The sequence below is a fragment of the Caretta caretta genome, chromosome 27 (assembly GCF_965140235.1).
Source record: "Caretta caretta isolate rCarCar2 chromosome 27, rCarCar1.hap1, whole genome shotgun sequence".
Classification (NCBI taxonomy): Eukaryota; Metazoa; Chordata; order Testudines; family Cheloniidae; genus Caretta; species Caretta caretta.
In genome coordinates this window covers 15,480,759-15,503,169 of record NC_134232.1, presented here as the reverse complement: position 1 = coordinate 15,503,169, position 22,411 = coordinate 15,480,759, and the positions used below count along the sequence as shown (strand labels likewise).

The 22,411-nt window shown below is 54.6% G+C and overlaps 2 protein-coding genes across 2 annotated transcripts; one reads left to right on the top strand and one right to left on the bottom strand.

Annotated features, from left to right (window-relative positions):
• Nucleotides 1-81: 81 nt before the first annotated feature.
• On the top strand, nt 82-6,229 carry PSMC3IP (PSMC3 interacting protein). The gene is made up of 8 exons (XM_048830065.2): nt 82-227; nt 1,810-1,916; nt 2,373-2,462; nt 3,149-3,260; nt 3,494-3,639; nt 4,468-4,521; nt 5,431-5,490; nt 5,679-6,229. Exons 1-8 carry the CDS (start codon nt 107-109, stop codon nt 5,736-5,738), a joined length of 750 nt encoding a protein of 249 aa, XP_048686022.2. The 5' UTR covers nt 82-106; the 3' UTR covers nt 5,739-6,229.
• A 349-nt stretch (nt 6,230-6,578) lies between these two features.
• MLX (MAX dimerization protein MLX) lies at nt 6,579-16,054 on the bottom strand. Its single transcript, XM_048830058.2, has 8 exons — nt 15,932-16,054; nt 13,834-13,870; nt 13,164-13,253; nt 12,204-12,310; nt 11,812-11,911; nt 10,953-11,052; nt 10,222-10,423; nt 6,579-8,976 (listed from the first exon to the last, which is right to left on the bottom strand). The coding sequence occupies exons 1-8, from the start codon at nt 15,995-15,997 to the stop codon at nt 8,920-8,922; spliced, it is 759 nt and encodes a 252-aa protein (XP_048686015.1). The 5' UTR covers nt 15,998-16,054; the 3' UTR covers nt 6,579-8,919.
• Between the last annotated feature and the right edge of the window lie 6,357 nt (nt 16,055-22,411).

Here is a 22,411-nt window from a genome sequence, read left to right as displayed (position 1 = left end):
CCGGGGGGGTCCCCTCTCGCGGGGGGGGGGCCCGGCCCAGGCACCACCTGCACTAGCGCGTTGTGATTGGGGCCGGGGGCCGCGGCCGGACGCGGGGACGGTAACCATGGCAGCCGCCGAGCGCGCTGCGTTCCTTCCGCTTCCGCTGCCGCTGCCGCTGCCGCTCCGCCGCGGGCCCGCGCAGAGACTGAGGATGAGCAAGGCCCGAGAGAGCCCCGCGGCGACAGGTGAGCACGGGCCCCGCCCCCCCCTTCCTCAGGTCCGCCCCTCCCCCCCCCGCCCCCTGGGCCGACCCCCCCCTTCCTCAGGCCCGACCCTCCACCTTTCCCCCCCCCCCCGGGCCGGGTCCCCCCCTTCCTCAGACCCGACCCTCCCCCCCCGCCCTCCCCGGGCCCCCCCCTTCCTCAGGTCCGCCCCTCCCCCCCCCGCCCCCTGGGCCGACCCCCCCCTTCCTCAGGCCCGACCCTCCACCTTTCCCCCCCCCCCGGGCCGGGTCCCCCCCTTCCTCAGGCCCGACCCTCCCCCCCCGCCCCCCCGGGCCGGGTCCTCCCCTTCCTCAGGCCCGACCCTCCACCTTCCCCCCCCCCCGGGCCGGGTCCCCCCCTTCCTCAGGCCCGACCCTCCCCCCCCGCCCCCCCCGGGCCCCCCCCTTCCTCCGGCCCGACCCTCCACCCTCCCCCCCCGCCCCCTGGGCCGACCCCCCCCTTCCTCAGGCCCGACCCTCCACCTTTCCCCCCCCCCCCGGGCCGGGCCCCCCCCTTCCTCAGGCCCGACCGTCCCCCCCCCGGGCTGTGCCGAGCCCCCCTCCTCAGGCCGGGCCCCCCCTTCCTCAGGCCCGACCTTCCCCTCAACCTGCTGGGCCGGCCCCCCCGCTTTCTCTGGCCCGACCCTCCCCCGGGCCAGGCCCCTCTTCTCTCCCACCCAACCCCCACCCCTTCCTCCTGCCTGAGTCCTCTCCCCCTCCCCGCAAGGACCAAGTCACCCTTCCTGACCACCCCCACCGGCCCTGGCCCCCTTTCTCCCACCTGACCTCCCTTCCCAAGGGCCAGGCAGCACTCCCTTGCCCCTGCTGTGGCCAAGCCCTGGCGCTGAGCCCCTTGCCCCATCTCTTCCCCGTACTTATTATTGGAAAAACCCGGGAGGTGGGCAGGCGCAAGCCCACCCACTTCTAAAGGCCCCTCCCCCAGCCTAGCGGGAGGGACCACTGGAACCAGGAACCAAATGAATACGAGGGACAACTAATAAAAAACAGGGATCGGAGTGATGGTCACCGGTTCAAAACCAGGGTACCGGATGGGGACACCAAGCAGAGGACCCCGGACAGCGCCCACTGCTCCTCAAAGGTATCTAGGGAGCCAGCAGACGCTGCCCAGTGGAACTCTGCCCAGATGCGTGAGACGAGGGAGGAACGGAAATAGGCCCCACAGTTGCAGAGCACCCCCTCGTCCAACATCTTCCTCCTGATGTTATAGATGGTGACTTTAGCTAGAGCCAGGAGGAGGTTGATGAGGAGGTCTTGCGATTTCGTGAGGCCTCAAATAGGGTGTGCGAAAAACGTGTGGGGAAAAGTGCAGCCAGAACCTCAACAGGGGCTGCAGCCTGGCGCATTCGAGGTAAGCGTGCGCCAGGTTCTCCCTCATGCTGCAGAAAGGGCAGGCCGCAGGTATGGGGGTGAACCACGCCAGATACATGCCCGTGCTCACAGCTCCATGAAGGAGCCACCAACCGATGTCCCCGGAGGGCCTTGGGACCAAGGTGGAATAAAGGCTGGCCCACTGGGGCTCCTCACACAACCTCTCTTACCCATAGGAGGAGCTGCTGCAATCCTGCTTCGCTACCTCCAGGACCAGAATCGGCCGCACAGCGCCCAGGACGCCTTTGGGAACCTGCAGCGGGAGCATGGGCTGGGCAAGACGGTGAGAAGCAGGCAGAGCTAGGAGCCTGCACAGATGCACCCACCACAGAGGCTCTCCCCCCCCCCACTCTCCCTCCCATCCCTCGGCTGCTTGGAGCAAGGTGCCAAGGCAGGTCAGAGCCTTCCACCCAAGCAAGAAGCTGGTAGGGAGCGTCTTAGTGACCCCGCCAGATGGGTGGGAGCTGCCACTGCCTCCCTTCCCCCCACAGCAGCGTGAGAAACCCCCAGCCTCTGGCTAACCCACACCACAGGCAGGTGGTGGGTAGCAGCAAGAACCCCCTGGATAGATGCACAGATGGCTGGCTGCATGGGCAGATACCATATCTGCAGCTGTAACAACACACACAGCCCTTCAGGCCTGTCTAGTTCATCTCTTCCCTCCCCAGCTTACTCCCCAGGGTAGCTTTCTGGTGCTCCGTCCAGTTCTCATGTGGACTCCTGTTCCTTTTTGCATCAGGCTGTGGTGAAAGCACTGGAGCAGCTGGCTCAACAAGGGAAAATAAGAGAGAAGGCTTATGGGAAACAAAAAATATACTTTCCAGACCAGGTGAGATGAATCTGTTCAATTTCCCTAGGAAACAAAAACAATCTTGAGTGAAAAACTAAACAGATCAGCTCCAAGTAAAGCCTTTTGGCGAGGCACGGCCTTCCCTGTAGTGTTTGTTAGTGTGCTGACAGCTGCATCAGGCACAGAGGAGACACTGTCGAGAAGCTTTTATTTACATATCGGTTCAGCACAAAATGCACGAGGAGACTCCAGTATGTATGTTTATATGGGCACCTGCAGCTTTCCTCATGCTTCAAAGCAATATACACTGTCTTGCATTTATTCCATTCAAATGCTTTGGTTCTTCCTTTTACTTTGGATTATTTTGTTTGAAGGAACCCAGCAATCCACTGTTCACTAACGTAAAACCTGCTGTTTAGCTGTGTAACAGCCTAGACAATGTCTCCAGTTTAGACTATAATGTAATACATATGAACTTTTGTTAATATTAACAATGGCCAAAGCTATGCCATTCTAGGCCATTTATTAGCACTCTTCCCATCCCCTCATAACCAATGGAGATGATACCTTTAGGAGCACATTGTGTATGGCTGATCTCGAGAACTGCAGCAAGCTGTCATGGGAACAAATGTCTCAAAGATCTCTGTCAAAAATGGGTGGTGGTGACTGTACAGGGAACATCTGTTTACTGTAATTCATAATGCATCATCTTTCTTCTCGCTCAGGATCAGTTTCCCACAGTGAGTGATTCTGAGTTTAAAGCCTTGGACAATGAAATCTCGGAGCTTTCTTCAAAAGTACAAACCCTTCAACAGAGCTGCCGCCATATGGAATCAGGTGTGTTTGAATTTCCGCTTCTACTGCCACGTTTATTTCAAAGTAGATTAGCTCGGAAGCTGAACCAGCATGGAGTGTGTGTGAGGCAGCGCAGTGTGGCACCAAGCATGGAGCGTGTGTTGTGAGGCAGCGCATTGCAGTGCCAGCATGGAGTGTGGTGTCATGCAGACATTAATGCTAGCTGTTGAGCTGTAGCTGTGGGCATCCCTGGGTAACGAGCGATTCCATTCCAGAACTGAAGGATCTGAATGGCTCAATGACAACCCCAGAGATGATTAAAGAGATTGAAGAGTTAAAAAAAGATTGTGCCAGTTACACAGAGAAACTGGAGCGAATTAAATCTGCAGCCAACCATGTGACTCCCGAAGAGAAAGAGAAGGTAAAGAGCTGGACGGGGCTGTGCCACCGAACGCAGCAGCCGAGAGCCCAGCTCAGCGCTACTTGTCTTAACAAAATACTCAATAAATGATCCTTAGATGTAGACAAGGAATAGCTTGTCCCTTCTGGATGGGTCCTCTATTTCTGTAAGCCAGGTGGTGTGTCTGAATGTGAGAATGAAAGGCACCTTAGAATGCTGACAGACGTTTCGAATCTGACATCAAACGCTGAAGAATTGGAGTGGTTGTGGGAGAGGTTTGAAACTCCAGCACAAACTGTCCTCTTCTCAATTAACTTCCCAATGTTCCTGTTTATAGGCGAAGGCTGTGCTTTAGTGGCCTCCTCTCTTAAGTCTGATCACACTACCTGGGCATTACGTACTGGGCGTGCTGAAGTGCTGGTCAGCTTTAAGTATGGCTAACTCCAGCATGGCGGAGCCAATCCCAGAGTCTGATGTCACTGGAAATGTCCTGCTCCCTAATGTTCTCAGCAGACCCTTCGCTGTGTGCCTCATTAGATTGTGTGTGTATCTAGAGGGGGCAGCTATAAAGGCTGGTACCTGAGTGACTCTTGCCTGCAGCCCTTTGCTCTGGGTTGTCATTTTATTAATACAGATATTCATCATTTTAGCCTCTCAAATCATCCATTTTAAAAGGAGACCCACTTCCAAAGAGCTTATTTGTCAGACAGTTGCCTGCACTGTGTGATGGTCTTGAACACTAAATAAGCATCTTGCTCTGGCCTGGCCTCCCCTCCTAGCACTAGTTCCTTGCTTCACACTAGGGAGCGGCTGGGTTTAATGTTACTCATTCAGTCTTGTTGGTTGCAGGTTTACAACGAGAAAAAGCTGTACTGTAAAGAATGGAGAAGGAGGAAGAGAATGGTAGCAACCTTTATTATGAATACTGGGTAGATGGGCACTATTGGGTGGTGGCAATGATACCCAAGAGGCGACTGGGTGTTTCAATCAGGGGAAAAATGCTAGCGACGTAATGATTTATGGAGCAGCCCTGGGGGTCTGTGGTAGCTGATCATCTTGTTTCCACAACCTGCTGTCAAGCTAGCCAAGAACTAATTGACCTATGAACCTCTTCAGCACTCAGCTTATACTAGTCTTGAAGTGGTGATGCCTGGGCCCTTCTGGTGTCACCCAGGAGGAGGAACCACAAGGCCACTTCTCCCCACTCTAATGCTGCTGTTCTCCAGCTTCCATCCCATAGTTTCTAGTGCTGGAAGAGCAGCCATCCTGGCAGGGAGACCTCTTCCTGGGCTCTGATTTCAGCTTTCCAACGTATAGACATAGCAAGACAAGCTCCCAACCATCCTCTCTGGCTTTCCAGTGGCAGCTCCCTCTCCCACTCACCAGAGTCATCTTGTTCGGGGGGCTTCAGGTTTATAGTCTAATAGTGATGCCAAACTGCCACTTTAAATGGACCAGTGGTCCATTTGCAAAGCAGATTATCATCAGTTACAGCCCTGAAATATATGGGGTGAAAGGAACCCTACAGCTGTCTGCCAGGGACCATTGCACTTTCATTCGTGTGTAATGGCTAACCGGGAGGAGACCTAATTTCAGCAGCCTGCGTAGTGGCCTCTGTTGGGGGGTGTGCAAGGCAGGCGTGCACCCTAGGAAGCCTCATTACTTGTGGCCATGGGGGCTAACGCTTTGGCCTTTGCTAAGCTGTGTATGTAAAGCTTCTCCCGCTGGTGAGCTTGCCCAGGTTTCACTTAACGTGTCTGTTTTCTGAAGAAATGGAGCTAAATATTCTTTCAAATTATTTTGTTTTACCAGGCGACTGAGCTACTTGATGCAATTCTGGAGGGCTACCCCAAAAGCAAGAAACAGTTCTTTGTAAGTACGACCAGATCCACCCACCTTTGATTAACATAAATCTGCAGGTATTCTGCTGCAAGTGGTGTAACCCTCAGTAAGTCCCACAGTGCTGGAAAGGGCCCTGTTTCTGAATTCTCTCTGTGCTGTACAGCCAGTGTAACTCTCCTTTGTGCTCTTGGTAACGAGGCTGCGTTGTTCTTGTGCAGGAGGAAGTTGGGATAGAGACGGATGAGGATTACAATGTCACTTTGCCGGTGGCTGTCTGAGTTGCTGATAGGAGCCACTGCTCCAGGGGAGAAAATTGGCCAGTGTGGAACCCAACAGAAGCCGCTTCTGAAACTTGCACTGTTTGTAGGGCTTGGTTTTGTCCTGCGTCTTTTATATATGTTTATGTTTTAAAATGCTTTGCAGTCAGGAGGGTGGCTAGAGGGGTTGAGGCAGCTCCAGGTCCCATCATATCCTCATTTGCAGTGGAGTTGTTTTATTATCCTTTGTTGCAATGGGCAGTTGGGATGGTGCCTCTCCACGGGGCTATGGGTGTGTTGGATTGCCAACAAGTAGGTGAGTTTGTTCTAGCAAAGGGAGGAAAGGAGCATTTAGGAGAGAAGAAAGAAACTAGTTGTTTAACTGTGTAGGGATGTACAGGCATCTCAATGTATTTAATAGAGAGGGTGGGAAACGCTTCCCGCAGCATCTACCATGTCGTAATGCTGTATATAGGAGTGTGATTCATTAAACACCCCTGTGTCTCATCTTAGGCCTGCTTCTTCCATAATTATTTCTCACCCTGCATGTCCTGGTGGTAGCAAGACTGGCCTCCCAACTGCTCTCTGGCCTCCTGGCCGCTTTGCTCACACAAAAGGGAGGCTGGCTGTATTCCAGTCTGGTTTAACTGTGGCTTTGAGAACCATCCGAGTCAGGCACCCGGATAACGGGGGATGACCGGGTGGGGAGGGCTGATCCAAAACGGCTGCCATAACACTGGCTAAGGGGTCAAGTTGGGCATCCTGAAATCACTAGTCACTTCTGAAAAATTGGCCCTTGCCTTATCACCTCTCATAGCAAACCCAGTGATTCTGTGTCAGAAATAAACAGAGGGACAACCCTTAAAACGCTTAGCAAAAATTTATTATAATTACTTTTCATGATAGAAAAATATTTCATTTCCACCTGAGTGAGGTCTGTAAAAAGCAATGTCCTTTGAGAAATACACATGCCATTTATTAGTTAACAGCACAGGCTACTGCTTCTGCAAAGAGGGTGCTTTCCTTACAGCAAAGCAACATCTTACAAGAGTTACCCATCTGTGCTTGAGTACGGCCATAGAGGTAGCTGCCCCTATTGTGTGCAATTCACTTCAGCAGTTAGGCATGTTGCTGCAAACAAAACTCTTGAACTTCCTAGGGGCTGTATGCTGCATTTGGACCAACAGGGACACTCAATGCAGGCTTTGTAGAAGTGCTTTGTTTTATAAAATCTAAGACCAACAGGAATATTTCCTTGATTAAATGGAAACAGCAGTTTAAACATTATGCCCCTGCTTCAGTGTTTGAAAGGCAGGCAGCCAGCACCGAGAAACCACCATACCCAAACTGAAGAAAACGCACAACAGTCACTAACACGGGATTTTTAGAAGTGTGGTAGGAACATAATTGAAAATCGACAAATACTGTTGTAAGAGAGGTTTCAGAGTAGCAGCCGTGTTAGTTGTATTCGCAAAAAGAAAAGGAGTACTTGTGGCACCTTAGAGACTAACAAAATTATCTGAGCATAAGCTTTCGTGAGCTACAGCCGATGAAGTGAGCTGTAGCTCACAAAAGCTTATGCTCAAATAAATTTGTTAGTGTCTAAAATGCCACAAGTACTCCTTTTCTTGTTGTAAGAGAGTTACTCTGTTGGGGTAATTCCAATAGTGTCACCTTGTTTGAGTAGTAAAACACCATGGCTGCTTTAGCAGACAGCTGCCATCTGCTTTAAGAGACCTGAAGGGTTATAGTGAACGAAACAGGGTGTAACTGATTTAAATTGTCTCAGACAAGCAGCTGTCTGCAAAACGTAAACTGATAACATGTTAGTGTGATTTTTTTTTTTCAATGCATTACAAAAATCAAGGCTTTATTATATATAAAACTATAGTTCTAAACAAGAGTAGACGTCTACTTAGAATCCACAGCTGCTCTGTGCTAGACTATTCTACTTTCCCACACAGTGTGACTTCATCAGAAAGTGCCATGTCATATAAAGCCTGCCAGAGATCAGCCTCTGTACCGATAAAACTGGAGAAGGCTGTAGCGAAAGCTGCACGCATGTTTAATTGTTTAGGAAATGTGGCTAGAGTCGAAAAGGCCAAGTCAGCAGCTGGCTCAAGCAGAGGCTTGAGGCCATGGTCATCTGCACAAGAAGGGGAGTCCCTTCAGCACTGGGATTAAGTGACTCTCCTTGTGGCAGTGAGGGGCCAACCCACCCAGCTTCCTTTGTAGGGCCTTTTGGAAAGTCATTCTACACCAGTAAAGCAAGCAGCCTTCCATCCCTAGGCTGAACTAGACCATCGGGATTGAGGCCCATAGGAATTGCTAGTGCAGAACCCATCTCAACAGTAACTAGAACCAGCTGCTTCAGAGGAAGGTGCAAGAAAGCCTGCAGAGATGGGAGAACCTCTCCCAAGGGAAGCTTCTTCCTAACCCCCTTTAGTAGAGATCGGTTTGCCTGGTGCAGGAGGGTTCATAACCCAGCTCAAGTCTTTAATCCTAATGTGGCAACTGGCTCTGGGGTGGGGGGAAGAGGTCTCCCTTACTATCGCCACTCTCTGCTTCCTTTCACAGCCCTGCATTGCCCTGTGGAAAGGTGCCTGGGTAGCTGCGATTTCAGCAAGTGCTCACCTGGAAACCGAACAGCCTGTGTTCCATCTGTTCTACAGCTCATGCCCAGGCTCTGTGGTTTTCAGGGTATGCATCCCAGCAGGCAGTAATGTGCACTGCTAAGATGACCAGGCAGTAGTTAAGACTCCAGGCCATTCCCCATCACAGGGAGCAGGACCATCTGCCTGCTACGAAGCAGATCCCTCCCACCGGCTGAGCTACTGCCACTCTTGCAAAGAGTCAGGGGCTCAGGCAAGGCCCGTTCACTGCCATGCCAGTTTGGGTGAGACAGCCTCTCCTGCCTTCCTTTGGGGCAATGAGAAGTATATTTAATCCACATCTAAACTCCCTTCTCTGCTGACTGAGTCCCTACAGACTGCGACAGGGTCTGTGGAGAGGTACATAAGCCCAGTTTTGGTTTTTGGTCAATACAATAAATAATCCAGAGAGAAGCTTTAACAATCACAAGGGAAACAGACCAGCCATTCCTGGAGTCTGTTTCCCAACTCCATCCCTGCTGGCGGTACCCAGTAGCAGTATGGATGAAGAACGCAGGCCCATGCTGCTGGGGCACTAGCAGGGAGAGCAGTCAGTAGAGCTGATTCTTCAGCTGATGCAGAACCCCAAGCACGATGTCCCGCAGAGTCTGGGGAGAACAAGGAGGAGGCAGGATCAGTCACTCTGCGGGACGAATAAACATTCACCTTGGCAATGCCTCTGTGGGTTCCAGAACAGACCAGGGAACTCCTTACAGAGGGGAATACATGTGTAGAAAGGCAGCTGGGTACCTGCTGCACCAGCCACGCACAGCGGTGTTTATGGGAACAAACCTGGGGGTCATGGGGTACATGGCTTCAGTGCCTCAGGATTACTGAGAGTACAGGACCTGCCAGCTTGGATCAGACCAAGGGCTCATCCTGGCCATTTCCTGTCTGACAGTAGCAGAACCAGCTGCTTTAGAGAAAGGAAGTCTAGTGTGAGAAGGTGTGGTATGACGACTTGCCCCTCAGGGAAGGTTCTCCCTGGCCCCCATGAGCTAGAGCCTCATTTATGCTCTGAAACAGGAGGGTTTCTATCCCTGTCAAAGCTCGTGTTTGCTGGGGCTCTTGTTCTCCAGCTAAGTGCCTACGGATATCTCTACGCTGAGAGAAGAACCCCACAGCAGCAAGTTTCAGAGCCTGGGTCAGGTAACTCGGGCTCGAAGAGCCTGCACTATGAGGCTCAAAATAGTAGAGTAGATATTCCTGCTCAGACTGGGGCCTGGGCTCTGAAACACCCCTCTCTGCCGGTCTGCAGAGCCTGGGCTCTGAGTCTCACTGCAGCAGGGGTTTTTGCAGTGTAGCTGAACCCTTGGGTTTGCCTGATCTCCTGTGGCAGGCAGCACTACCATGCCAGCTGCACAGTGGGGTAAAGTTTCTCTCTCTGTTCATTTTGAATTTGCCACTTTCAGTTTCACACATGGTCCCTTTGCTCGTTAGGAGACCAGGAGAACAGGAGTTCTCCAGCTCCCTCCTCAGCCTCAGGCACGATTTTGCATCTCTTTATCATGTCCCCTGTTCTGCCTCTGGTAGACAGTCCCAGGCTTTCCATGCCCCTAGTCGTTCTCGTCACATCCCTGAATCGTCTGCTTGTGCTTTGTCCTTTCAGAGATGGGGTGACTGGAACTGCATTCGCTATCTCCATCCTGGCCTTTAAACCTCCTAACGTGCTTGGACTGCTGCCCGGTGTTGAACTGGCCCTGGCGCTAGTTAATTAGAGCCCAGTAAGGTGTAGGAATAGTTCAAGATGTTCCCTCCAATGTGCATTGCTTTGCATTTGTATCTACTGAAGCTGTCTGGCCCTATGCAAGAGCTTGCCCCATGTTACTTTGTGTGCGGCTCCTAGTCCTTACCTGTGGCTTACAGTGCTCTTCAATCCAGCTGAAGACACAGGCTGAAAGTTCCTGAAAACTTGCTACTGAGATGGAGGCATTAAAGGACTGGAACAGTGAATCCATGATGCCTTGGAAAACATTAAACTTGACTTGGTCAGAGACCTGGTCTTTCCCCTCATTTGGATTATCCTGATGAGCTTTCACAATCTGCTCATAGTTTCTGAAACAAACCAAAGAAACCCGGATAAAATGGCAGGCTTGGGAAGCCAGCTCTGGCCTCAGACACCTTCCAAAGCTCTGTTTGAGGTGCGAGAGAGACCAAAGATGTGCCGCAGTGTTTCCTGAAGGCCCTTAACTTTGCTTGTTAGGACCATAAGCAACACTCACACTGGCTGTATGGTTAAGGTAGCAGGCTCTGGGCTTAAATTCCTTAAGGGGAATAAATGCAGGGAAATCACAGTCTCCCCTCCATGTTGGAGAGGAGACCCAGGAACAGGCTGGGGCTCCTTGCTCTGAGTTGGCACCCCCCTATGGACAGTCCCCTTGCTCAGCCCATGCCCCTTGCACTATATTGGGATCTGTGTCAAATCTAGCTTGACCAGCGAGTCAGATACTATCCAGCCCTGGGATGGAATTGAGAGAGGGAGAAAAAGGTGAGTACGGTGGGTGTCTGCTGCAGTATGTAACAAACAGGATGTCTATCTCCCTGGTCCCTTGGGGTGGGGGATGTGCAACAAGCTGCTCCTTACACTTTCATGATCTTCAAAGCTGTGACATCTTTCCTGAGTGTAGAAACTTCCTCCTCCTGCTTCTTCTTCTCCTTATGGAGGAACTGAATGTAGTCAATGGCTGAAAAGCAAAGGGAGGATGAGGGTTTAGGATGCTCGAGACAGATCAGAGGTCACAGTGATGACGCTCAGCAGGGGACAGGAGGAGCAGACACTGGGGCACCTGCAGGATTGATGCATGGCCCTAGATTTCATCCCCACAGACCTCATGCATCCAAACTGACCAGGAGCCAGGCTCCGTGACTCTTCTCCTCAGAGGGTCCCAGTGCTTCACATCCCAGCTCCAGGGAGGGGGAGCAAGGTGCTCTAGATCATACACTAGCAGTGGCCAAGCTGAGAGGAGTCCCAGCCTCCTAAGCCCTAAACACAGTCTTCCACCCTCAACCTAAGTGATTTTGATGCCCATGAGCTGCAAGAAGGGGGTGACTGGGCTAGGCAGCTCGTGCTTCACCTTGTAACAGTGTGCCTCCCTTGCACTGGTAGGCTGATTGCATAAGTGTTACTCAGTCTCAGCAAGAGACCAGGACAGTGTTAATCTGCAGAGCCAGCCAGGAGCGGGTGGGGAGGGAGCAGACAACTCAGTGAGGCCTGGAACAAGGCACCTGCCATTTTAGTTTTGATTGTCTGCAGGGAGGGTTTTACAGCTCAGATGGCTTTCCCCATGGAACCCCCATGAACAGAGGTGGGTGCAGTTCTGGCTGGCCAGTACCCCACTCAGTGACCAGAGGAGTACAGCCGTCCAGCACAGAAGCTATTTGTCACAGCTGTTGGGAATGCCAGCACAGGCCCAGAAATCGCTCCCCACCACCCCCAGACTCACTTTTCTGCAGGACGATGGCTTTGCTTAGTTTCTGGGAGCCAATGGAGAAGTCCTGCTGCTGGCACGTGGGAACGATGGCCTGCAAGTCATCGTAGCCTTTCTGCAGGGGGGGCAGAGCGGAAGTGACAGCGTGTTTTAGATTCAACAGCATGGGATGATGGCAGCTGGCTGGGTAGATGGTTTAACAAGGTGGAAAGCTACAGCTCCCCCGAGTTGATACAAACCCCCTACAGCATCATGAACATTTGGTGGAATACTGAATTTAACAGCTAAATAAATAACACACGGTGCTGGTGCTGTAGAATAATGGGCCCTCCTGGGTCTGATGTGAAAGGAAGGTGCTGTCTGAATTCTCATGCAAAGAAACAGCCTGCTAGCTGCTCTGAGGTTACCTTGATGGCATCTCGTCTCTTCTGCTCGGCCTGGGTGTGGGCACGTCTGCGCCGGTCCTTGTATGACTCTTTGTAGGTTTCCTGGTGATAATCGCTGTCTTCATCATCTGCAGCGGAAGAATGGTCACCATCAGCTCTGGGGGCACGTGGCAACTCCCAGAGCCCAGGAAGCAGAGACAAAAACTGATACCTACAGTTACTGAGGTAACATGGAGACCACGCAGTGTCTGGACTGGGGATCATTTAGACACCTGTGCCTGACAACAGCTCCCAGCGACACCACTTAGCTACCGATTGGATGGACTAGCTCCAAACAGTACTTTGAAAAGGATGGGGCCGAAACACAGTAAAGATCCACCTGTCCAAGGGCATCTCTGCTGACAACAGCCCACAGCGTGAGTGAGCAGCTGGGGAAATTCATTATAGGGAAGGCCAATAACAAAGATGCTAGGTGCCAACTAGGCCACCTGCTTCTCCTGCAGACCCCTGGGGTTGGGTGCTGGCTTGTCTACACAGGATTCTCACTAGAAAGGCTCTGCAGCATTCTGGATTTCAAGAAGGACTGGGTGTCTAAGCTGAGATCCCTTCCACAGAGGGGCCAACTTTTCAGCACTTCCTAGAAATCAGGCCCCTTTAACGTGTCTTAGAGCGGGCATCCATCACCACTCAGCACTTGAAAACGTCGGCCAAAAAGTTTCTTCAGACCTTCGCTCCAGCTCTCCTCTGTTCGCCATTACCAGGAGAGTCCCATCAAACTACCCTGCAGGAAGCCAGAACACCATCCTCCCTACCCAAGGGCAAGACTTCTGCTCTAGCTGGCAGAGGAAGCTCTTGCAATCACAGTCTCATAGAGAACATCTACCTAAGGAGAACAAGACTGAATAGGAGTGAGAGAGCAGGAAAAGCCCCTAGTAACTGAAGTGCTGGAGAAGCTGGTGGAACATAGAGAAGGTACCATACCTGTATTGGGGACTGAGGAGGCACTGGTGGAGCCAATGCTGTTGGCTCGGGATACTATGCTTCCTTTCCTAGTGCTTTCCACAAAGAGCGCTGAAAGAGAAAATACCACAGCGTATTTCCCTACGTCATGCAGGAGGCGGTGAGTAAGTGTCACTAACCCCCAGAGACACTGCAAACTGGGACAGAGAGGGGATCAACTCTGGGAGGCAAGTCACAGGGCAACCAGCTCCAGGGATTAGCAGCTGTTGCAGTCCCGGTCAGTGTGCAGATAGGTGCGATGAATGCTGAAAAGCCATTGGGACCAGATGTGAAAGCCAACTAAAGCACAGCAATGTAACTAATATCCTTTGCACCAGTTTCCCTATCTGTAAGATGGGGAAAATAAATTCTGGGAGACTTGCGAAGTGCTCCAAGAGCTTCTCATTAAAGGAGCAAAGAATACATTGATGATTGCATCTGTGCTGCTTTTCCAATGAAAAGATATTCATCTTGTTTTAAAAGGCCAAAGGGTCCGATAAGAGACTGTGGATTTGGACCAAATTTGACCAGGTTGTCCCTCTTCTAACAGCATAAGCTAGAGCAAAGCACAAAAGTGACCACAGTTCCCTGGCACACTTAGTCAGCTGTGACCTGACAGAGTTTGGGAGGAGGAGGACACAAAGCTACTCACAGGGATCCAGTCCACTGTCACTGTATGCAGAATCCACCTGGTGCATTGTAGGATGAGCGAATTACAGCGTGAGAAAACAGGCGGAGAAGAGAGAAAAAGAAACGAACCAGTGAGTGAGGCAGTTTCCTCTTTAGTGAATTTGCTTTTTTGTGCAATAAACTATTTTGCCAACACGTGACAGCAAGTGGGAACAATGTGGGTGGTCCCATGAGCCCCCACACAACACATATGCTTTCCAATTCCCTTGCAGGCTGAAACACTGGTTTGTTCTTCAGTTTAACAAGGCTATGACTGCAGGATTGATCTGGTTTCAATTTTACTACACTTTATTCTAGAACTACATGGTCAGATTTTCAAAAGCATATACACATTGAGGACAATAGGAGAAGCTGGGTGTCGAGCAATTGTGAAAATCCAACTCTGGTTCCTGCACAGACTCTGGGCACTTATGGACACATAGTCAACACTTCCTCCCCCTTTTATGTTGTTATATTTATCTGAATGTTAAGACTGAATACAAGAAAAGACAAATGACCATGTAGCTCTGCTCCAGGTGTTCAGGAGAACAAAACATTCATAGAAAATTAAAGCTCAGCCTCTGGGAATGACTCTCAAAATACACTGCTCCCTGGATATGCCAAGCAGGAAACCTAAGTGCATTCAACAGGCAAGTCCTCTGCTTGGTTAGTGTCCCTCCATCGGCAGCAGTTATGTAAGGCCTCCCCCAAGGAACCAAGGATCAGATTTGTAAAGGTATTTAGCTACCTAAAGAAGCAGATGGGCACTTAGTGGCGTAGAAAAGTGCCTTAGCACCTAAATCCTGGGTCACACAAACTTCCACTGATTTGAAGATATGGGCCTTAGTTCCTTTGCAAAATCCCACTAGGCATCTAAACACCTTTACAACTCTGGCCCTAAGTGTATTTAACTCCTTGGAGCCACTGGAGAGATGTTTTCCCCAGATAGTCAAGATTTTGTGGTGACAGAAATGTAGAATTGTGGAATAATCCACCCATATTGGATGGTTCCTGCCCAATCCCAGCTGTCCAGAGTTGGCTCGTGTCCAGTGCAGGAGGGTTTCTGTCCCTTCCCAATGTCGCGGGGAGAGGGGGATGGGCAGGGAATAAGTCAGCAGTGGTATCTGATTCTCTTTATGCAGTAAAAGGCAAGACACCCCAGGAGAGCCACCAGCCAGCAGCTTTGCCTCCAGTCACATCCCCTCAGAAATCTGCCTCCTCTGGCACAGAGCTGGGAACCTGCGTGGTCACAGGGAGGTTGGACACAACTCTGACCTGACCCCAGTCCTGATGTAACCCCTGACCCCTAGCCTGACGTGACCCCATCTCTGACCTGACCCCAGTCCTGACGTAACCCCTGACCCCTAGCCTGACGTGACCCCATCTCTGACCTGACCCCTAGCCTGACCCGACCCCATCCCTGACCTGATCCCTGACCTCAATCCTGACCCGACCCCATCCCTGACCTGATCCCTGACCTCAATCCTGACCCGACCCCATCCCTGACCTGATCTCTGACCTCAATCCTGACCTGACCCCATCCCTGACCTGACCCCAGTCCTATTGTAACCCCTGACCCCTAGCCTGACATGACCCCATCTCTGACCTGACCCCTGACCTCAATCCTGACCCGACCCCATCCCTGACCTGACCCCAGTCCTATTGTAACCCCTGACCCCTAGCCTGACGTGACCCCATCTCTGACCTGACCCCAGTCCTGACGTAACCCCTGACCCCTATCCTGACCTGACCCCATCTCTGACCTGACCCCAGTCCTATTGTAACCCCTGACCCCTAACCTGACATGACCCCATCTCTGACCTGACCCCAGTCCTGACGTAACCCCTGACCCCTATCCTGACCTGACCCCATCTCTGACCTGACCCCTGACCTCAATCCTGACCTGACCCCATCCCTGACCTGACCCCACCTGACTTCTGCCCCCCACAAAGCCCCGCCCTTGGGTTCCCCAGGCCCCTGCGGCTTCGGGCCTGTGGGGCGGAGAGGGGTCTCGCCCTCTCCCGGGGGACGGGCCCCGCGGTGTGTCCCGCGCCGGCCGCCATCCCGCTCCTGGGACTCACCTTCCCCCAGGGGTCCTCGGGCGACGCGCCCGCCTGCTCCGCCATCTTCCCGGGGACTCCGGTCATGTGACCCCCAGCATCAGCCAATCACAGCGCCCGACCGCTGCAGCGCTAGCGGCTTCCGGGAGACGCCCGCCGCGGGGGCGGATGGGAGATGCGGAGTCTTCGCAGGGGCTGACGGGAACTGTAGTTCCACCGCGGGGACTGATGGGAGCCGAAGTGTGTCCCGGGCCCTGGCCCGTCGGAGCCACGAGGGGGCGCCGTGACACAGGATCCTGCCGCGGGCCCGGACCCGCGTCCGGGCTGCGAACGGGGACACATGGGGGGGGGCCAGGAACCCCTGGAGGGGGGGGCTGGGCCTGTGACCTCAGATGACCCCATTACCTGGTCAGTGTCCTCGCATGACCCCATTCCCTGCCCTGGGTCTGGGTCTGCGACCTCAGATGACCCCATTACCTGGTCAGTGTCCTCGCATGACCCCATTCCCTGCCCTGGGTCTGGGTCTGCGACCTCAGATGACCCCATTACCTGGTCAGTGTCCTCGCATGACCCCATTCCCTGCCCTGGGTCTGGGTCTGCGACCTCAGATGACCCCATTACCTGGTCAGTGTCCTCGCATGACCCCATTCCCTGCCCTGGGTCTGGGTCTGCGACCTCAGATGACCCCATTACCTGGTCAGTGTCCTCGCATGACCCCATTCCCTGCCCTGGGTCTGGGTCTGCGACCTCAGATGACCCCATTACCTGGTCAGTGTCCTCGCATGACCCCATTCCCTGCCCTGGGTCTGGGTCTGCGACCTCAGATGACCCCATTACCTGGTCAGTGTCCTCGCATGACCCCATTCCCTGCCCTGGGTCTGGGTCTGCGACCTCAGATGACCCCATTACCTGGTCAGTGTCCTCGCATGACCCCATTCCCTGCCCTGGGTCTGGGTCTGCGACCTCAGATGACCCCATTACATGGTCAGTGTCCTCGCATGACCCCATTCCCTGCCCTGGGTCTGGGTCTGCGACCTCAGATGACCCCATTACCTGGTCAGTGTCCTCGCATGACCCCATTCCCTGCCCTGGGTCTGGGTCTGCGACCTCAGATGACCCCATTACCTGGTCAGTGTCCTCGCATGACCCCATTCCCTGCCCTGGGTCTGGGTCTGCGACCTCAGATGACCCCATTACCTGGTCAGTGTCCTCGCATGACCCCATTCCCTGCCCTGGGTCTGGGTCTGCGACCTCAGATGACCCCATTACCTGGTCAGTGTCCTCGCATGACCCCATTCCCTGCCCTGGGTCTGGGTCTGCGACCTCAGATGACCCCATTACCTGGTCAGTGTCCTCGCATGACCCCATTCCCTGCCCTGGGTCTGGGTCTGCGACCTCAGATGACCCCATTACCTGGTCAGTGTCCTCGCATGACCCCATTCCCTGCCCTGGGTCTGGGTCTGCGACCTCAGATGACCCCATTACCTGGTCAGTGTCCTCGCATGACCCCATTCCCTGCCCTGGGTCTGGGTCTGCGACCTCAGATGACCCCATTACCTGGTCAGTGTCCTCGCATGACCCCATTCCCTGCCCTGGGTCTGGGTCTGCGACCTCAGATGACCCCATTACCTGGTCAGTGTCCTCGCATGACCCCATTCCCTGCCCTGGGTCTGGGTCTGCGACCTCAGATGACCCCATTACCTGGTCAGTGTCCTCGCATGACCCCATTCCCTGCCCTGGGTCTGGGTCTGCGACCTCAGATGACCCCATTACCTGGTCAGTGTCCTCGCATGACCCCATTCCCTGCCCTGGGTCTGGGTCTGCGACCTCAGATGACCCCATTACCTGGTCAGTGTCCTCGCATGACCCCATTCCCTGCCCTGGGTCTGGGTCTGCGACCTCAGATGACCCCATTACCTGGTCAGTGTCCTCGCATGACCCCATTCCCTGCCCTGGGTCTGGGTCTGCGACCTCAGATGACCCCATTACCTGGTCAGTGTCCTCGCATGACCCCATTCCCTGCCCTGGGTCTGGGTCTGCGACCTCAGATGACCCCATTACCTGGTCAGTGTCCTCGCATGACCCCATTCCCTGCCCTGGGTCTGGGTCTGCGACCTCAGATGACCCCATTACCTGGTCAGTGTCCTCGCATGACCCCATTCCCTGCCCTGGGTCTGGGTCTGCGACCTCAGATGACCCCATTACCTGGTCAGTGTCCTCGCATGACCCCATTCCCTGCCCTGGGTCTGGGTCTGCGACCTCAGATGACCCCATTACCTGGTCAGTGTCCTCGCATGACCCCATTCCCTGCCCTGGGTCTGGGTCTGAGACCTCAGATGACCCCATTACCTGGTCAGTGTCCTCGCATGACCCCATTCCCTGCCCTGGGTCTGGGTCTGCGACCTCAGATGACCCCATTACCTGGTCAGTGTCCTCGCATGAACCCATTCCCTGCCCTGGGTCTGGGTCTGTGACCTCAGATGACCCCATTACCTGGTCAGTGTCCTCGCATGACCCCATTTCCTGCCCTGAGTCTGGGTCTGCGACCTCAGATGACCCCATTACCTGGTCAGTGTCCTCGCATGACCCCATTCCCTGCCCTGGGTCTGGGTCTGCGACCTCAGATGACCCCATTACCTGGTCAGTGTCCTCGCATGACCCCATTCCCTGCCCTGGGTCTGGGTCTGCGACCTCAGATGACCCCATTACCTGGTCAGTGTCCTCGCATGACCCCATTCCCTGCCCTGGGTCTGGGTCTGCGACCTCAGATGACCCCATTACCTGGTCAGTGTCCTCGCATGACCCCATTCCCTGCCCTGGGTCTGGGTCTGCGACCTCAGATGACCCCATTACCTGGTCAGTGTCCTCGCATGACCCCATTCCCTGCCCTGGGTCTGGGTCTGCGACCTCAGATGACCCCATTACCTGGTCAGTGTCCTCGCATGACCCCATTCCCTGCCCTGGGTCTGGGTCTGCGACCTCAGATGACCCCATTACCTGGTCAGTGTCCTCGCATGACCCCATTCCCTGCCCTGGGTCTGGGTCTGCGACCTCAGATGACCCCATTACCTGGTCAGTGTTCTCGCATGACCCCATTCCCTGCCCTGGGTCTGCGACCTCAGATGACCCCATTACCTGGTCAGTGTCCTCGCATGACCCCATTTCCTGCCCTGGGTCTGGGTCTGTGACCTCAGATGACCCCATTACCTGGTCAGTGTCCTTGCATGAACCCATTCCCTGCCCTGGATCTGGCTCTGTGACCTCAGATGACCCCATTACCTGGTCGGTGTCCTCGCATGACCCCATTTCCTGCCCTGGGTCTGGGTCTGTGACCTCAGATGACCTCATTACCTGTTCAGTGTCCTCAGATGACTCCCATTCCCTGCCTTGGATCTGGTTCTGTGACCTCTGGTGACCCTATTAACTGTCCAGTGACCTCAGAATACCCCATTCCCTGCCCTGGGTCTGGGTCTGCGACCTCAGATGACCCCATTACCTGGTCAGTGTTCTCGCATGACCCCATTCCCTGCCCTGGGTCTGGGTCTGTGACCTCAGATGACCCCATTACCTGGTCAGTGTCCTCGCATGACCCCATTTCCTGCCCTGGGTCTGGGTCTGTGACCTCAGATGACCCCATTACCTGGTCAGTGTCCTTGCATGAACCCATTCCCTGCCCTGGATCTGGCTCTGTGACCTCAGATGACCCCATTACCTGGTCGGTGTCCTCGCATGACCCCATTTCCTGCCCTGGGTCTGGGTCTGTGACCTCAGATGACCTCATTACCTGTTCAGTGTCCTCAGATGACTCCCATTCCCTGCCTTGGATCTGGTTCTGTGACCTCTGGTGACCCTATTAACTGTCCAGTGACCTCAGAATACCCCATTCCCTGCCCTGGGTCTCCGTCTTGTCCTCAGATGACCCAATTACTTGTCCACTGACCTCAAATGACCCCATTCCCTGCTCTGGGTCTGTGACCTGAGATGAGCCCATTCCAGTTGAGTCTGTCCCTGTGACCTCAGATCACTTCATTGTCTGGCCCGTGACTTCAGATGACCCCATTCCCTGCTTTGAGGCCTGGCTTCTGACCTCAGATGACCCCATTCCCTGCCCTGAATCTAGTCCTGTGATCTTAGATAATCCCCATTCCCTCTCCTTGGCCTGGCTTCTTGACCCCAGGTAACATCCCCTCCCTTTGCTGGCCCACCCCCATGACCCCTAATCTCTGCTGTGGGCCTGCCCTCCATCCTGCCCCCCCTGCCTCTCAAGGGTCTTCCCATACCTGGCCTGGACCTGTGACCTCCATTGACTCAGATCCCTGCCCCGTGCCTGTGACTGCAGGTGATTCCCCCACATACACAGCCCCCACCAGGGTCTGGGTCCAGGCCCATAAGCCTAAGTGATGTCACTCCCTGCTCTGGGCCTGGGAGCCCCATCAACTCAGACCCACCCCTTCCGGCCCCTCAGATCATGAGATCTTCATGTAACACACAATAAACCGTTGAGGGTTTCAGTTTTTTTCTTTTCTTTGTCTCCTGTATTTGACCCTTAGGGTCATGTTTCCTACCTGTCTTCCCAACCAGGAGTGCTAGGCATGTATTGGTTTACATGGAAGCTGAGAGTGGCCTGTAATCACAGGACTCCAGGAGCTGAGCCTTTGATATGAGGCTCCTGATGAAACTGAGAGTTCGTCACACTGTGCAGTTTTCAGGAGCCAGACTTGGCCGGAGAGCTCTGAGCCCCAGGGCTGGTTATTGGCAGGGGCAGGACAATCCCTGGTCTGGGCCTGTGGAAAATCCCCAGGGCCTGCATCCAGAGAAGTCAGAAAATCTAAAGTTCACTGGGGACAACCCTGCAAAATCACCCAGCCTCAGAGCAGGAAGTGGGGGTCACGGGGGGCAGTATCAGGCAGGCAGCAGAGTCACCTGGGTGATGGGGACCAGCACAGGAATTGGGGTCCCAGGGAGGTCAGAGGGGCCAGCACAGGAATTGGGGTCCCCAGGGGGGTCAGAGGGGCCAGCACAGGAATCGGGGTCCCTGGGGGGGTCACAGGGTACACGAGGGGTGTGGGCAGGTTGAGTTCAGTTCACTGCGCTACTTTCAGAGCAGCATTTGCCAGCTGGGATCTTTGTGGGACGTTTCCTCTGACGAAGCTGATGCCTCCAGCCCAGAGAAGGCAGCTGCTTCCTGCTCGACATGATACCGGCCCGAGTGGGACTTGCTGGAGGCGCTGGGAGATGGGGCCGGCATCTATGTCCCCCCGCACCTCCCTCAGCGACCTGCCTCAGGGCTGGGGTGGCAGGTGGGCAGGGGCCACAGCCCATTGAAATGGCACAGGAACCGCGGTTGTTTCTGGGGCCCGCGGGCTCCCTGCCCCTCCAGTGCACCTCAGTCCAGCCAGGCCTGCTGGGCCCTTTGCACGCTGGTGGGAGGGGCGATGTCCCCCACCCTGGCTGCCTGCTGCTGGAAGAGCTCTGGGCACTGACCGAGCAGTCGGTGCTACAGCTGAGGGGCAGGCCCCCGGCCACTCTGCCAAGCGCACGCCCTGGGGCCACCTTCTACCTGCTCCTTGCAGTGGCCCTGCCCCCAGAGCTACCCAGCCCCAGGGGGCCTCCTGCCTTGGCGGAGAACTGCCCCCGCCTGGGGCAATTCCAGAGCCCCCTGCAGCCAAGGCTGTGAGGCCCCAGCCCTTGGAGCAGAGCATGGGGCTGGGATTCTGGGGGCAGGGAGCTGAAGGGTTTCCAATGGCCTGGGGAAATGTCCTGCCCTGCTGGGATGTGCACCCCCACCGGGGCTAGGCAATGGCACCCACCAGAGGAGGGGCTTTGAGCCACCCGGGGTGACAGGGTGGGGGGAAGGTGCCAAGCAGGGACTGCAGCAGCCTGGCTCAGAGCCCCATGTGTCCCGGAGTGTGGGGGAGTCCAGGCCCTGCCCCCTCTTCCTGGGATTCACTGAGACTCTCAGCCAGCCAGTAAAACAGAAGGTTTATTGGACAACAGGAACACAGTCCAAAACAGAGCTTGTGGGTACACCCAGGACCCCTCAGTCAAGTCCTTCTGGGGGAGCAGGGAGCTTAGACCCCAGCCCTGGGGTTCCCTGTGTTCCTCCACCCAGCCCCAAACTGAAACTAAACCCACCCAGCAGGTTCCCTGCTGCAGTCTCCGTCCACATTCCTGGCAGAGGTGTCACCTCCCCCTCCCCCTCCTGGCTCAGGTGACAGGCTCTCAGGTCTCCCATCCCCAGGGCACATTCCCAGGTCAACACTCCCCCCTCCCTGCTGAGTCACATCGTCACATCTCTCCCCCCTTCGAGACTGAACTGAGCGGGGTCACTGTGACCAGTGACCTGGGGAAGTTCGGGGCCCCCTCTCCGGGACAGCGCGTCCGCTATCAGGTTGGCACTTCCCTTCACATGGACCATGTCGTAATCCTGCAGGAGCAGGCTCCATCTCAGGAGTTTGGCGTTGGCTCCTTTCATCTGGTGCAGCCAGGTCAGGGGAGAGT